Source organism: Podarcis liolepis (assembly GCF_965112155.1).
Source record: "Podarcis liolepis genome assembly, chromosome: 7".
Lineage (NCBI taxonomy): Eukaryota > Metazoa > Chordata > Lepidosauria > Squamata > Lacertidae > Podarcis > Podarcis liolepis.
The window spans coordinates 60,174,906-60,191,522 of record NC_139561.1 but is presented as its reverse complement, the minus strand read 5'-3'; the positions used below and the strand labels follow the sequence as shown (position 1 = coordinate 60,191,522).

Below are 16,617 nucleotides of genomic sequence, written 5' to 3'. Positions count from 1 at the left end.
AGAGTTGGTTGGCATGGGATGGCAGTGTGGACTCTGATTCTGGGGAGTGGCTCAGTGGGCCAGAAAGTGGGTTGTTGGGAGAAAGACCCATCTCTTTTGGAATAACTGCTCTGAGAGCCAGCATTGTGTCCGTAAGTGGGAGCCAGGACACCAAGGGTCTACCTCACTGTAAAGCAGCTTCCAGTGTCATCCATTGATGCTGCTCTCATAATATTCCCAGCCCTTCCCTCAAAGCATGCTTCCAATTGAGCTATAATGACACAGCTACAGTGACAGCCCAGAAGAATGAAGATTCCTGGGGCAGGACATGGAGGAGGGGGCACTTTTGTCATCCAAAAGCTCTGCGGTGGCCCAATGGCAAAAGGACAGAAAGGAGCTGACTTAAGCAGATCTTTGGCCCATGCAGCCACGCACTGCATTAAGCAGCAGCTCTCTAAGGTCTCAAGGAAATTTTGTGAGCCCAGTCACTAGAGATGGGCCAGGACCTTAACATGAGAACAGACACATTCTGCTGCCAAGCTGGACTCTCACTGAAGGACAGAAACAGGGACCTCTTTGCACAAAGCAATCTGCAAGTATTACTACTACTACTACTACTACTACAAAATTTGTATATCGTCCTTCATCCATTGATTTCAGGGTGGTTCACAATATAAAACCCCTTCCCCTGTACTTACATGGTGCTTAGCTAATTCCACCTCAATGACTTTTGGGTCGCCATTGATTGGCCTCTGGGCATCCAGCAGCTCTTCGGTGTGGGTCAGCCAGGCCATCAGCTCAGCCAGCGCATGTTGGAACTGGCCAAGGGCCAAGAGGGCACCTTCTAGCTTGTGCTGTTTGTAGACAAGGTGAGAAGAGGAATTTCTTTTAAGAAAACAAGGCTAGGTGTGTGTCTGTATTTATTTTATAGGATTTTTTAAATCCCCTTTTCCTATGCACCAAGGAGGAGCACTTAAGGTTGCAGTACTTTAAAAATAGTGCAAAGTATACCAAAAACAGGCAAATAAATAACAGGACTCAACAAGTAAAAATAAAACAGGGAGACAGAAGGCAAGCAAAACATCAGCTTAAGCGGGGGGGGGGGGGGAGGGAGTGTTTAATAGATGATAAAAGACCATCAGGACAGAAGCTGCACAAATCTCTAGCACTCCAGTTAGCAATGGGACACACAGTGGAGGGCCTGGCCAGGCCCAAGGAGGAAGCAGCAGTGGCAGCCCTCAAGGTAACCTGGTCTGAGACCCTTTGGGGCTTCAAAAGGTGATAGCCAGACCCTTTAATTGAACCTAAGCCATCTTCAGATGGAGCGAGGGCTTTAAAGGCTTTACCCACACCTCAGGCCCTGGCAGTTCACCCACCATACCTGCCGATGGGCTATTTTCTCATTCAGGTTTTCCCACAGATGCTTCAGCTCCGTTAGAGGCTCCCGGATGATGTCTCGGTCTGTCTCATCCATAGCTTTTTTGAGCATGAGCCCTCCCTGGTGATTCAGTTTCTCCATCTCAATCTGCTGCTGGTAAACTTCCATTTTAAATTCCTGCCAAGAAGGAGAAAGCAGGGAGTTTCACGCTCAGGACTGTGACTGAAGATTTATTTAAAGAATTTATAAACTACCCACCATTTGAAAAAAAAACCACAGTGCACAAACACACGCACCTTCATCTCGTTCAGTTGCTCTTTGACGGTGTTGAGATCCGTCCCCACAGGGGGCATGTTGCAGAGTTTGATCACTGTGTTGTCCAGCCAGTCAAACATGGCCTGAAAAGGGAGCAGGCCCACAAATGAAGGGAGACCCAGCCAGCTACCACCCAGAGGCGCAGCGTTGTGGCCTCCATGAAAAGAGTCAGCACCCAGTTCATAACTCTTTCCTTCAGTCTCTCCTCTTTCTCACAGGCTCAACTACTCTTCTGAGATGCCTGGCCCTTAATACAAAATAACCCTGCCCGGTCAGACCAAAGATCCATGTCCAGCCTGGTATCCTGTTCCTAACAGTGGAAAGCTGACAGGCAAGGTTTGGATCATCCCCTGCTGCTTCTCCCCAGGATCAGCCACTCTAAGGTAGACTGCCCTTATACGCAGAGGCTCCATTTACAATTATTATAATAGAATCAGGCCTAAATTACATGAAGCAAGGTCTTTTCTGTAATGGTGCCTGGTTGTGAAACTCTCTCACCTCAGGTGTGCAGACTGCTACAACTTTGCTGGGATTCCACCACCAGGTTGAAACATACCTGCTCTCTTTCTGGCCTTTGGAAGAATTTAGCTATTCTGCCCAAGGTCTAAGTACTATTCTGAGATGCTGTCATTTTTGACTAATAATTCATAACTGGACACCAAGCCCTGGTCAGCCCTCGAGCTATTTTGAACAATAACTCCCACTAGCTCTCAACCAGTGCCGATGGGAGCTGGAGGGCGCCAGGTTTGCAAAGGCAGGTGTATAAGAACCTTTAATCAATAAACTAAAATGACACTGGCCCTCTCACCCTCCAAGAATCTGGTGTTCCTCCGACTACTCTGTGATGTTTATGCATTAAGCCTGGCACTACAATGAAAGATGCTCAGAATTAAAAGCCAGAATCCATTTCAGGCAGTAGCTAGAAATGATCCCTGCTTGCCTTAGGAAACACCATGGCTCAGTGGCAAAGCAGCTGCTTTTCATGCAGAAAGACCCTGGTTCAATCCCTGGCGGCATCTCCAGGTAGGGTTGGGGGGCCTTCCTGCTTGAAATCCTAGAGAGCCAGTGTGGATGGACCAGTGGTCTGGTAAAGCATCTCCCTTGGCTCTGCGCCTTCCCTACCCCTGCGCATCACCTCCACCTCCACCCGTTGTCACCTGCAATGTGTCCTGGTACTGCACTGCCGACTGCATGGCCTCCTCCAGCCGTTCCAGCCGCTCCTTCCAGGTTTTGTTCAGGTTCTCCCAGGCACCATTCATCTGCAAAAGCAAGGAGAGGTCATTGGGGGCTGAGCATCTTGCCAGTGTGGGAGCCAGATAGGCAGCACCGTGCGCAGGGTTGGATTCAGACAGGGGAGCCCCAGGCACCAAGCCCTGGTCAGCCCTGGAGATCATCGAATGTGCCTTTCGTTATTCAACTGACTCTCATGCCTGCCAAGTGGCAGCCCAGACTATTGTCTGCTTTTCAGGAATCTGTAAAGGAACCTTTTTTGGGGGGGGGGGAGTCCCCTGGGCTACCTGTCCCCTGCCAGCTCCGATATCCCATTTGCAGCACAGGTAAGCTAAGCTGGAGAACACACTTGCTAAGTATGGGTGGTGTATTGATGGCCCCGATTCACTTTGCAGGATCCCTGCCTTCCTGGCCTCCCAATCTGACAACGAAGTGAGAACAGCAGCAAAGTTCTACTGCAGACATGTCTCTTCATCTGGCTGAGGAACTTTCAGCAGTCCTCTGTGCCATAGGCTGGTTTCTATACACACTCCCACAACCCTCTCTATCCTCCATCCAGGCAAACAAGAGGCACGATCAGGGTTCAAGGACATGCCTCTAGCAAGGCAACAGCACTCAAGGAGGGTGTGACACCAGGCTGGTGAGAGGACGTGTGACAGAGGAAGGGTGTGTTACTTGGGGAGAGGTCCAACGGTCAGAGAGAGAGGCCCAGGGGCCACAATCTACCCACCTCATCTATGCTTTTCTTCACTTCTGGTTTTTCTGTCTCACCGCAGGCAAAGATCAGGTCTGTCCCAAGAATCCGGATGAACTCCAGTTCTTCATGCAAACTGTCCGTTTCCTCCTTGATTGTCTGCAGGATTAACGTCACCACAGTGGTTGATGTTTTATTAGCAAGCACTGCTCCAAAATGGCATCTGGGTTGCCAGAGTGACTCACAATTTATAAGCCATCTTGTTTATTAAATTGCGCTTCTAATCAGAGATTAAATTTCTAAAGAAAAAAGGCAGGAAGCTCAGGCAGCAGCACACATACCTTGCTATAACAATATGCAAGGCAGTTGCCAAAGCTGCTAAATGCAGAGATTTTAAAGACCGAAGAGCAGAAATCTGTTCTGCTTTTAAATAGGATTATTTGAATCATTTTCACCTTGGGAGGCTTTCTATTTATTATAGGTGAGCGTTATTATCCCATGCCTTGCGCAGCAGGCTATTCCGTTTGCCTACTGCAGAAATGTTTGCCTTTGCCATCCTTACCTCTGCTGCTTCAACCTGCTGTTTGATGATGGATGGGTCAATCCCCGGACTCTCCAAGTCATGGACAATGTCCTGTGTGTCTCGGATGGTGGTCAGGAGGGCAGCCATGTCATACCAAAATTTCTCTGCCAGTTCCAAGACATCCAGGAATTTAATTTCACGTTCCTCGGCCCGGGCTTTGATGTCTTCCCAGAAAAACACCATTTGGTCTAATTTATCCTGGATTTCTGAAATGGAGGAACATCACAAACCAAAATAATGAGAATCTCTTTCCGTTGGGGTGGAATATAAGAATTTGCATGACAAAAAACCGAAAGGAGTGAACATGTGAGAGTTCTAATCCTCCTGACCTTTGGCTGCCAGGTCCTTGTCTGCACCTTGCGACCGTCCAATCAGCTCCTCCCCGCGGCGTTTCAGGGCCTCAAAGGACGGCTGCAGCTTCTCCAGCTCCATGGTGGCATTTTTGTTGTCGCCAATGCACTCTCGGATCTTCTCAACCTCAGCTGGGATCAGTGGAGGCATTCGCAGGCGGGAGGAGAGGGACTCCAGAGTCTCCAGCATGGGCTCAATCTTGTCATGGAACTGAGCAGGAAGAAGGAGGAGGCTTAGCAAGGGCACGACTGAGAGGCTGCACTGAACAGCCAACAGGAATCTACAGGCCCTTCAAAAAGGAGCAGCAGAAGCAGCGCCTGTTGCAATCAGTACAGGCTTCTAGACCAACACTCTTAAGTATGGTTAAATGCATAGTTTATCTGCTATGTTGCTACGATTTGTTTTTCAATTTTTCAATTGAATGTAATGGTTTTGATAAGACTTGTCACTAAGACTAAGCCACTATACCCTCAAGCTGCGCCCCCTCTCCATCCAGCAATATGGGCATAAAACTGGCCTGCCTCACAAGGCTGTTGTAATTTAGAGATAATGTATGCAGAATGCTCTGAACCCTTCAAAGAAGTGCTAAGAGTCACCATAATCAGATGCATGAAATACCAGTGTGCATACATAGAACAACCTCCCCCAACCTGGTGCCCTCTAGCGCAACTCCTACCAGCTCCAACCAGCACAACCTCCTCATTCCATGTCACAAACTGTTTTTGACATTCCCCATGGTTGCAAAAGCAGCTAGTCATGGGGCATGGCTGAGAAGCTGCTGTCTGAGAACCAGGAGTGAATCACACAGTCCTTTGGATCCTGTCCATTAGCTGCATCATTCCCTCTTCAAAAACAGCTCCTCAAAGAGCAATCCGTAATTAGCTTAGATGAATTTGCAGCGATGGGCATGTTGCGGGAGTGCTTCTCCTGAGAACACACTTATAGGGAGAGGGAGGGAGGTCCAACTACAGAGCTACAGGGATTCTGCTTCAGCCGAACAGCAGCTGAAAGGCATGAGGCCAAGAGCAAACCTTTGCCAGTTGCCACCCCTTCTGAAGCTTAATGCTTTCATACCCCACTGGCCTTTCTGCCTGGATCAAAGTCTGCAAAAAGACTTCCAAAAAGGGGGGAGTCCACTCCTAATTGAGCCAACCATTTAACTTTTTGATGTACTTTGAAAAGAATTCACACCAAGGAATTTAAATATGGTTGCACCTGGGAGGTTTTTGAGCTTTACAAAATAAGGGAGGGTGTTTTGTGCTTCAAAAACCCAACAGTACTTCCAGACGACAATAGATACATGCAAAAAACCACTTTGCAAAGAAGGGGAGCGAAATTGCTAGCCAATGAAGACACCATCGTTTCTGGTAAGTCAGAGGGGAGAAGGATTGCAATGTGATGAAGAGGAGGGATTCTTACCTCTCCAATCTGTCATGGTGTGGTGCAGTCAACACAACAATGAAATGTGAAGAGCACGCAGGGAAGACGGGAACAGGCACCGAAACACACAACAGGGAACAAAATCCACAATGGGAGGGGAGATGAGACGGGAAATGGAGGAGGAGGAAAAACAACTCAGAGTTAATATATGAGCAAAAACCAGAACGTGGGGGGGAAATAAAAATGTATTGTTTTATTCAGTATATTAAACAGATGAAACACAGAACAAAACCTAGGCTAGGGTACCATAGATTAACAGTGGTTAAAGTTTTACCAACTAACTTCCGAATAGCATGCAAGACAATTGCATGGGGTGGGGGAGAGTCTGAAATGAGGTGATAAGAACAATCTGTATGATTCCTGGCTTAAGCTCAAAATCACATGACACAGAAAAGGAAATTAGCAACAGCAAAGGGATTTGTGCCTAACAAAAATCCTTTGCCAAACTTAAATGTAGTTTCCCCTTGCACTGATCTCATCCCCACCCACCCCTGCTCTGATCGGGTGAGAAAAAGGGTTCACTCCCCTAAGCAAAGGAACTCACTGCCTCCTATGTCATGGGCCAGCCCAGCCGCTGCCCAGCAGTTATTTGCTTCAGCAAAGGACCTAAAGAAAAATTTTGTTCCAGGCTATTAGCGGAGTTGGGGGAGGGGGAGGGTTGTTGGGGATCCTGGAACAGGAGGAAGAAGTTGTGATTCTGTGATCTAGTTGAGATTCCTGCATTGCAGGGGGTTGGACTAGATGACCATCAGAGTTCCTTCCAAATCTATGATTCAACAACCCCTGCCAGTCAGTGTAGACAATACTGAGCTGGCTTGACTAAGGCAGCTTCTTATGTCGGGCTGAGGAGTTGGTAAGTCTAATGCATTTGTGGGGACTGTGATCTTTCAAAAAGGTGAGGGGGTGGCAGCTAAGTATATCCCCCTCCTCTTCTACAGCGAGGGCAGATTGCAAACAATCTCCACCTAAGCCCCCATATGATACCCACAGATTGCACTGAATCATTGAAGGATGGAGCCAAGGAATCACAAACCTGGGTTGACTGTGAGACGGCCTCGTCCATCGCCAGAGCCCGTTGGCGGACATCCTCCTTGATGCGGGAGTACATGGCTTCTGCCGTCAAGTATTTCTCCTTTACCATCTCTCCTTCTTCTGGGTTCAGCTCACTCAGCTGTGGCCCGATTTTCAGCAGCTTATCAATATGGGGTTTGTGTTCTGCAATCAACTCTCTCAGTTGCTGCAAAGCGAAGAATTGCAATGAGACTCAAAGATGATACCTCCTGCTTTATGCATTTCACTGTGATCCCAGGTTCACAAATCAAACAAAAGAGCAGATTCTGCAATCAAACCAGCTGTGTTTATTGGCTCCAAAAAGCTAAAGAACTTGTGTTTGCTCAGCATCGTGTTATAAGATGCAGAGACCATATTAACCTCGAGCCGTAATGCTCAAAGCCAGCCTGGTGCCCTCCAGAGGTGTTGGACTACAATTCTCATCTCCTGCAGCCAACAGACTGTGCTAGCTGGCATTGGTGGGAATTGTACTTCAAAATATACTGAATATATACTAAAATAGTGTGGAAACCCTGGGTGGAATTCAAGGTCGCGCTAATGCAATCATTCCGTCAGCACACGCATTTCTGCTAGCCAGATGGAGCTATCTCCCCTCCCCCACCCCCAGTGATGCTCTGGGTTTCTCCCAAAAACTCCAGAGTGGAATTGGGAGAGGCATAGGGTGCAGAGAGCAGTCTCACTGTGCTAGTGGGACTCCTTGTGCTGGCTTCTGCTACTGCACTAGGTTAGCTGAATCCGTCCCAGAGTGAATTCATAATCTGCATTGCAGAGATCTTTTATCACTACATGATTCGATAACTACTTCTACCGTTTTCAGCAATAAGATGCTGCCTTGGGTGATCCAAAGGGGACCCAAAAAGAGTTGCGGGGCAAATTTAACTGTCTTTCCAAAATTCCAACAAGGCTTTGGGATACAAAACCCTCACCCTCCTACCCAACCAATCACTAACTCCAGTCTTTCCCCTCCCTCCATTCCCTAACCCACTTGCTTCTCTAGTTGACTGCTGCCCAGTTTCCACATGTTCTGCTCACCAACCTCCCTCAGCTTGAAATGTCCACTTGCAAACAACCTCCATCCCTCAGGAAGGGCCCCTGGCAAAGCTCAGCAACTCTCCTGAAGCCAAATGTTTTCATGGTCTGCACATTTGGGGCTTGCATTATCGCCCAAACACAGAGGGGCTTTTGCTTGCTTCTCACAATCAGAGTTCTAAAGGTCTATAGTTTTTCAAGCTACACAGATTCATACCATGGGCGTCTGCAGAACCTTTTTTTGAGGGGAAAATCAATGCAAAGTGGGGAACAGGCTATTTCCCCCCGCCACAAACACAAAAGAGAAAACTAAAGCCTGCAAATTTAGCCTCATATCTCAGGTTATACTGGTGTGAGAAACCTAACTTTTACAAAACTGAAACCTGGTGGTCTGGGCCTTCATGCTTCTCTCTCATGCCCCCACCCCCTTCTTACCCTCATGTCTTCCTGCTGCTGCTTGAGGTGCTCGTGGTCAATGGCCAGAGGGGGCAACTGCCCAATCAACACCTGTGTCTCTTCCAGCCAAGGGTTGAGCTCTTCGTAGGTCTCCCAGAACTGGTTGACTAAGACCTGGGCGCGCTCCAAGCGGGCGTAGCGCTCTGAATTGAGGTGGCTGATGTCATCGTACTGCTTCAGAAGACACTCCGTCTTCTCCTGCAGGAAGAGTAAGATGTGAAGCTCAGGGAAGAGGTGCAAGGATTAAGAGGCCTAGGAGATGTTGGGTGATGCTTTTCATGACCCAGGTCAGCAGGTCTGCTCCATTCTGTATCCATTTTCTTATAATTATGTTCCAGCCTGTTTTCCTAAATAAATCTCCCCACACTGCCTCTTGGGCCATTCACACAGCTCTTGCCACTAGCCAACAGGCACACATCACTTGGTACTCTGCATTTTGGATATAATATATTTTAAGAGGAGGGGAAATGGTCTATCTGAGTCAAAGAACAAAAGCAGATGCATGGAGCGGATACCAACTGGATTCTTTTTATTTATTAGTTTTATATCCCACTTTTCCTTCAAGGAGCTCAAAGGGGTGTATATGGCTCTCTGCCTCTAATTTATCCTCACAACAATCCTGTGAGGTAGGTTAGGTTCAAAGATGATGACGGGCCTCAGGTCATCCAGTGAGCTTCTTGGCTCAAATTTGATCCCTGGTCTCCTAGGTCCTAGTCCAATATTCTAACCACTACACCAAATCGCCTTTTGCTTTGCGCTAACTAGACATTTCTACGTACTGGCTATAAATGCATGATGCAACTTCCAGTAGCTAAGTACTAGCAAACAAACAAACAACAAAAAACTTGGTTAGCCCGGGGCAGGACCACTGAAAACATGCACCAGTACAACAAGGCTGGCCCCTGGCTGAGTGTTGCCCTCTGCAGGTCTATTGTCTTTTACTAGAGCAGCCTTAGCCAACCCAGTGCCTTTTGGATGTTTTGACCTACAACTTCCACCAGCCCCAGCCAGCACTGGGGGCTGCTGGGAGTTGTAATGCAAAAGCAACTGGAGGGCAGCAAGTTGGTGCATGCAGGACAAGAGATTTACCTGCAGTGTGGCTTTCTGTTCTTCCCCACAGGTTCCAAAGATCTCATTCCGCTGGCTGAGCAGCTCGTCCACAGAATCTTTGTGTCGGATGATGTCAATAGAGAAAGCCTGAAAGGTTGAACAAGCACAAAGCAATTTTCTTTAAAAAGAAGTGGGTGATGAGAGACGGCGCAAGCACCCTGCATCCATCCTGCAATGTCATTCTTGGCCTGAGTGAAGCCATCGTGCCTACACTTATCAGGGCCATAGGGTTCAAGTCTGCCTGACTCTAACCATCTAGTATTATTCAAATCAGCCTTTGTCAACCAGGTGCCCCCACCCAAATGCCTTTAGGGTACAGCTCCCATCATCCCTAACCCTTGGCTATGCTGGCTGATGGGTGTTGTAGACCAAAACATCTGGAAGGGACCAGGGTGGGGAAGGCCAATTTAAATTTCTATCCCACCCATCCATATAGTGGTACCCAAGACAATTAACAACAAATAAGATAAAATACAACTTGAAGAACAAAGCTGTAAAATAAAAAAAAACTGCAAAAAGCCCACCCCCGACTGGTAAAAAACAGATCAAGGAAACAGCCCGTTAAAAATAATGAGAACAGAATTGGATGCAATATTGCCCTGATACAGTCTGTTCTGCTAAGCTGGAGTCCAGATGCCCCCACTTCCCCCCAAAAATATTCTATTTCAACTCCCTTGCCCACAACACCTCATCCAATCTGCCCAATCTGAACAGCAACTCAGATTTTATTCAAAACCACCCAAGCCCGCTGATCCCCCCTCCCCCTTGTCCTTCTTATCCCTGTTGAGATCAAAACCCAAACACTGAATTGGTTCCAGAAAAAGCCAGTCATTCTTTAGACCAATTGAAATCAGCAGACTATGTAAGACAGTCATTACTAATCTGCTGTGGTGATTTCAATGGACAGGAAGCATGGCTAAGTCTGGACCTAACCCATGGTTTCATCCATGATGCCTTTAGACCAGTGTTTCCCAACTGGTGTTCCGCGGCACACTAGTGTGCCGTGAGACACCGGCTGGTGTGCCGTGGGAGGGAGGCGGGCGAGTCGGGCGGCGAGAGGCGGCGGCGGCGAGGATCCGCGTCGAGCCGGGGGCGGCTCCGCGGTGCTGGTGCCGAGCGGCGGGGCAGCGCGCGCAAAAGGGAGGAGCGCGAGACAGCGGAGGAGGAGGAGGCCGGCATGTCCGGGCAGCAGCAGCAACAGCAGCAGCAGCAACTCCCGGCGACGGCTCCTCCTCCGCCCGCTATCGCCGCCACCACAACAGCCGCCGCCGCCTCAGCTGCCGCCGTCCCTCAATCCCTCGCTCTGCTGCCTCCTCCCACCCCGGCAAGGGGAAGGGAAAAAACTTTCACTTTTGTGCGTCCCTCCCGGCGTGACGCTGCGCGCTGACGTCACGGGGCGGGGCTTTAATGGTGGTGTGCCGCGAGATTTTTTCCCGGTAAACAGGTGTGCCGTTGCCCAAAACCGTTTGGGAAACACTGCTTTAGACCACCACACGACTCCCAATGCCTCAAGAAATCTCAAGAGCTCCAGCTGATGCTTCTGCTTCCATGTTATTCTTCCCTGGAAGCACCCAGTCTCTCTGCTGGCTTCCCAGCACTCAGGGCCATCATCTACTCTTCTGCAACGGCACGGTTAAAAGTACCACTTTGCTCTCCAGCTCACTCCATCCAGCAAGCATTCAACCCAGATTCCCGCACCTTTTGGACCTGAAGCTGGGCTGTAGTCTGGTCTTGCTCCAGGCGAATTGGGCCAAGCGCCATCAGCTTCCGTTTCGTCTCAGCAACCCAGGCAAGCTCTGAATCAGCTGCCTGCTCATACTGTCCGGGGGAAAGAGAGGAGAATTTAGAGCCGGCAAGCCACAAACCGGAAGAAGCCTGGCATCTGCCCTTCCGTGTGGGGCAACTATGAAGCTGCATGAGCATTAAATGAAGAGTAAGGTGGGGGAAAGGAAGTCAGGCTAGATTTTGGCTAAAGCAGTACATTCGGACCAAGCTGCAGTTTCCTCTTAACCACAACATTGCTTTCTGACATATCCACAAGCCCCAATGCTGTTCTCCAGATGCTGCTGGGACTCAGACTCTCAGGGGTGATGAGTCCATCAGCACTACCCAAAGGGCCATGTAAGAGAAGGCAGCTTCTGAGCAGTGTGTGAAAATAATCTTAACTTTATAAGTGCTGAGAAATCAAAGTTTTAAAACTACTAGCCCTGTGCAAAGATGGAAAATTCTTAGGAATCAACATTAGTGTTTCAGGCACTTGACTGATCAAGAGATGAGATTTATGGAGTTAATTCCGTATCTGAAATGAATGAATGTGTGTGAGAAAGTTGAGCTTCAGCTTGTGGTTTTTTGGTTCACTACTCTCGAGTGAAAACTCTGTTTTCATCCAATTCTCCATCAATGACTCACTCATTACCATTGAAACTGACCTTGGCCTCGCTAGTGTTACTCTGTCCGCGAAGCAGAAGACAGCCCAGAAAAAGGACCACCCAAGACAGGCTAGAAAAATAAACTGATTTTACACATGTTTGATTCCCTGATAATATGCTCCATGAAGAAACATTATGTTTTGTGAGTTGATGTGCATCCTGTGGGTGAGATCACTTGCTTTACTGACTGGCTGTACACATATCTTTAGTTCTTGTTTTGTGTTTGTGGCACATTGCTCCAGTACCGATTACAGCTTATTGATAGCAGAGTCTCCTGTCATCTGTGTGGAGGAGCAGGATCTATTTTCTTTTTAATTTAGAAGCCTGGCCACTCGCTGCCTTCTCTGCACCAAGCCTTTTTCCATAGAAAGTCTTTATGAGGGAAGAAACAAGGGCCACTAAAATCAAACTCTCAAACTCTACCTGCTGGGACCTCTGTATAGCAGCATCTATTTCTTCCACCCTTTGCTTGATGGTGTCATTGATCATCTTGTAACGCTCATTAGTATCCGAAACCAACTTATCCAGCCCTTCGCGGGCACGCCAGGGCACCAGCTCCAGGAGGGCACGGCTGACTTCGTTCACAGTATCCAGGATAAGCCTGTGTTCCATCACCTCCTTCTTCAGTTCCTGGAAAAGAAAAGGAAAAAAGGTCCAGCTGTCTGTGGGTTGTGAATCCACTTGCCCTTTGGGTTGTGCAAGAAGGGTATTTTTTCATGATCAAAGACCAGCACAGGGCCCCCTGATGTTGGAAATCCAAGCCTCCATTTGCTGAGATGGACAGAGGCATTTCATTTGTAGTGGAAGGAAAGAGGAAAGAACATTTCCCATCCCAGAGGAAGCAGGCAAGGCATCTTCCTGGCTGTGGATCACAGGCCAGTGTATGAAAACAACCATTTTTACTTGCAGGTGCTTTAAACTAAAAAGCAGACATAGCTGTGTCAGTCCATTAAAAAACCCTCCAAAGTCCGCAAATGCCTTCATTAGGACCAATCTAAAAGCTTCTAAGCTCTCCATAACTCTTCAGAATATCACAGAAGGCTGGGAGTATGGACAATTTTTTTAAAAAAAACAACAACCCCAAAACCAGGGAAGTAGAGCAATTAGCAAGCCATGAAGTCAGCACTTGTAGACACATTCCAAGAGGAGGATTGCAGACTGAGAAGGTCCCTCTCTGATGCTACAAACAACAGGTTACACAGTGAGGCTCATTTGGTAAAGTAACAATGGCTTCTTGCCTGCTGAGAAGTCCTAGAGAACTTACAAGCTGTTCACATTTTTGTGAGTTTTTGGTCCTTTAGTTACTAACTACTTAGCACACTCTCTGTTACTACCAAAGCCCACTCTCCTTTGAAAACACTCTGCCTGAGTGTAGAATGGCTCCTGACCTTCTGCCTCTGCTGGAACTGAGGGATCTGCTCCCCGACAGGAGAGTGCCCTCCACCCGACGTCAGCTCCTCTTCCACCAGACCCATCCAGTCTGTCAGCTCCTCATGCGTGGACTGGAACTTGGTGGCCAGCTGGCGGGCCTGCTCCAGAGTGCGGAGAGCCTTTGAGCTGGCTGTGGTGATATCCGAGTAGCGGGTCTTGATGCCGTCCAGCTTCTCCTGGATGAGCAGCACCTCTTCCCCTGCAGGGAGCCACCAAGTGTTTAGCTGCAGCAAGCCCTAGTCATTTGGTTTAGAGACTTCTTTTGTTTTGCCTCTTTATCTGCAGGCTTAGAAACTACTTCTCTAACAAAAGCTACCGAAGTAGAATAAAATAAGATTAACTCCCCACATGTTATAGACTCAATAAGCTAAAAACAATAAAACAATTTCTATACTTAATGTTCTAGAAAATGACAAGCCTTTGTAAGCAAAAAGCAGCAAATACTTGGGATTTAAAGCCCCTGCTTTCAACCCCACTCCTGTTTGCCTGAAGCAACCCTTTATAAGAATATAAGAAATGAAGTGGGTGAATCTTCGGGGGGGGGGGGGAGTTGTACTATGTTCTGCAGCCATTGGCACAGAGGAGTCAATGAAGAATGACAGGAAGGATTGTGGGGAGCGCAACAGGTTGGCTAGTCTTACCTGTGGTTTGCTTCAGAAGGGCCTGCCCGTTCTTAATGGCCTGGTCTACATTCTTCTTGCGGTTCACAATCTCATCATTCAAGGCCTAGGCAGGGGGGAAAAAACCTTGTGTCAAAGGAGAGTTCCCCTGGAGAGGCTCCTCTTTGACCAAAACAAGTTTCCCCCGCTGGGGCTCCAACAACACCAGCACATTGACAGAGTAAAGGTGGCACCCAAGAGACATCTGTCGCTCCCTTCCACACAGGAAGCCTCTGGGAGGGCACACAGAAGCAGCCTGAAGCCTAAGGAAGGCAGGGCATTGATGATGCTCACTACTTCTACCAAACAGAAGAGGAGGGAGAGTCCTAGGCAGACCACCACTGGACCCAGCTAGGAGGAATACTTACACCAGGCTTTCCTAACCAAGTCCAAATGTTCTGGAGTACAAACCCCATTAACCCCAGGATCATGGGGCTGACGGGAGCTGTAGTCGAAAATCTATGGGGAGTGCCAGTTTGGGAAGGGCTGCTTTAAGCAGAGGGTGGCAGCCTTCTAAAAGGCTTAACTGGGACAAGGGTTGGTCATCATTCTCTCTCTTTTTTTCCCTTTGGCACAGAAATAACACCGGTTTGTGTGGTGGCTGTATGGGGCAGCAGCAAGGGTGGGGCTGGTGTTCTAGGGAGATATTAATGGCCCAGATCAAAATCAAAAGACTCAAAGCAACAGAAACAAAGGAAAAGATAAGAAGGATAAGAATACATCATGGAAGATGGGAAAATATAATAATAATAATAATAATAATAATAATAATAATAATAATAATAATATGAATGATGGGAAAAGGAGTCAGTACCAGATGGTCGGCATGCTGCCTCTGCAGGATGTCCCGCTTGTAATCCTTGACGGCCACTGAGCTGAGCTTGTCCTCAACCTCAGCCAGCCAGTTGAGCACCTCCACCTCGTCCTCCCCAAAGAGCCGGGCGTTGGACAAGGCCTGGTCAAGAAGGGCAGCCTTCCGGCCACACCGGTCGCAAACCTCTGCATACCGGGACTCAAGCAGGTCAAGCTTCTCAGCCAGCGAGGCCTGCTCAGCCTGACAGCTCAAGGAGGCCAGGGACTGTCCAGTGTTGACCGCCAGAGCCACAGCTGAGCCATGACTCTCTATCTCCTCCTCGAGGGCCTGGAGATCCGTGAGATGGTTTAAGAGAAGGGGGAACACAAAACAAGCAGACAGAAACTTATGACTGAAAATGGAATAAACGGGAAACAAATCTAAAACAAAACTGAGAAATGAGCGTGTCTGATGAACATGCAAACTCAAAGTAAAAATATCCACCCACGAGGGCACTAACATATATGAAATAAATTGTTTAAATAAAGAAAAGTGAGAGATGGGAGTTTTGCTTCATTCTTCTCCGGAGGCCAGGTAATCTCATGAACAGGAGTTATAGCTGCAGCTGCTATTTTCATAGCTTAAAGAGGAAAAGTTACTGAATTTCGGAAACGGTGTGTGTGGTGGGGTGTATCTCTCACACAATTCCCTTCTAATGAGCCAGGATTCTTCCTACCCAGAGACCCCTGATTGACACCAACAATGATTCCTGCTTGCGATTGGCTGAGCTGACGTGACATCACTCAAGTGTTCAAACACTCTAAGGCTGCAATCCTATGCACAATTACCTGGGAGTAAGTCCCACTAAACCCAATGGAACTTATTCCAAACAGACCCATCCAGGATTGCACCAAGTGCAGGATTCTAGGATTTAGTGATATGGGCAATATGCTAGGAACTACTAAAGTTAAAAACCTGAGAACAACCCTACTGCTGGATTAGTCCAATGGATCAGTATCCTGCTCTTATACTGGCCAAACGAATGCCTGTAGGAAGTCTGCAAGCAGGACCCAAGTGTATCGGCATTCTACCTGTCTCTGATTCCCACACCTGCTATTCAGGGGTATACTGTGTCTGACAGCGAAAGCAGAACGTAAGTCATCACGGGTAGTAGTTATTGGCAGTCTTGTCCTGCATGTTCTGAGGCTCAACATTTTGCTTGGATACAAACCATGAGAATCTTCATCCTGAATTCCAACCAACTCAACTTGGCTCAAGGATTGTTCTGTTATGACAAGCATGTTTCCACCCCCACAAAATTTTATTCAGGTACCCAGGTTCCACAGCAGCAGCTATTCTTACTGAAGTGGCTACCGCCCAGTGCCGCCCAGTCACCCCCACATTTCGCAATTCCTTGGCAACCCTTCGCCCACCTTATGCCGGCTTATCTGCTGCTGGATCTTGGCCGTCTGAGTCCCAATGGGCTCAGAGTTGGCCAGTTTCTTCTCAGTCACTGACAGCCAGTCAGAGATGGGCTCTGATGTCTCGTGGAACTGCTTGGCCAAAACCAGGATCTCCTCCAGCTGGTTTTGCCTGTGGCAAGAAAAAAACAAATCCATCAGCAACAATTGGGGGGGGGGGGCGAGGAAGAAGATGAGGCTACTTTGCC

The 16,617-nt window shown here is 48.1% G+C and overlaps 1 protein-coding gene across 1 annotated transcript in view; it reads right to left on the bottom strand.

Annotated features, from left to right (window-relative positions):
• MACF1 (microtubule actin crosslinking factor 1) overlaps positions 1 to 16,617 on the bottom strand; it is a 298,900-nt gene that overhangs the window by 26,228 nt on the left and 256,055 nt on the right. Inside the window, exons 62-77 of the mRNA XM_083512609.1 lie at positions 16,382 to 16,541; positions 14,970 to 15,296; positions 14,138 to 14,222; positions 13,454 to 13,695; positions 12,489 to 12,695; positions 11,335 to 11,454; positions 9,616 to 9,723; positions 8,506 to 8,724; positions 7,004 to 7,207; positions 4,509 to 4,740; positions 4,159 to 4,385; positions 3,633 to 3,755; positions 2,830 to 2,931; positions 1,654 to 1,755; positions 1,361 to 1,534; positions 678 to 833 (exon numbers count right to left, since the gene is read on the bottom strand). Of these exons, the coding sequence (XP_083368735.1) occupies positions 678 to 833; positions 1,361 to 1,534; positions 1,654 to 1,755; positions 2,830 to 2,931; positions 3,633 to 3,755; positions 4,159 to 4,385; positions 4,509 to 4,740; positions 7,004 to 7,207; positions 8,506 to 8,724; positions 9,616 to 9,723; positions 11,335 to 11,454; positions 12,489 to 12,695; positions 13,454 to 13,695; positions 14,138 to 14,222; positions 14,970 to 15,296; positions 16,382 to 16,541 (2,788 nt within the window). The remainder of the gene's footprint in view (positions 1 to 677; positions 834 to 1,360; positions 1,535 to 1,653; positions 1,756 to 2,829; positions 2,932 to 3,632; positions 3,756 to 4,158; positions 4,386 to 4,508; positions 4,741 to 7,003; positions 7,208 to 8,505; positions 8,725 to 9,615; positions 9,724 to 11,334; positions 11,455 to 12,488; positions 12,696 to 13,453; positions 13,696 to 14,137; positions 14,223 to 14,969; positions 15,297 to 16,381; positions 16,542 to 16,617) is intronic.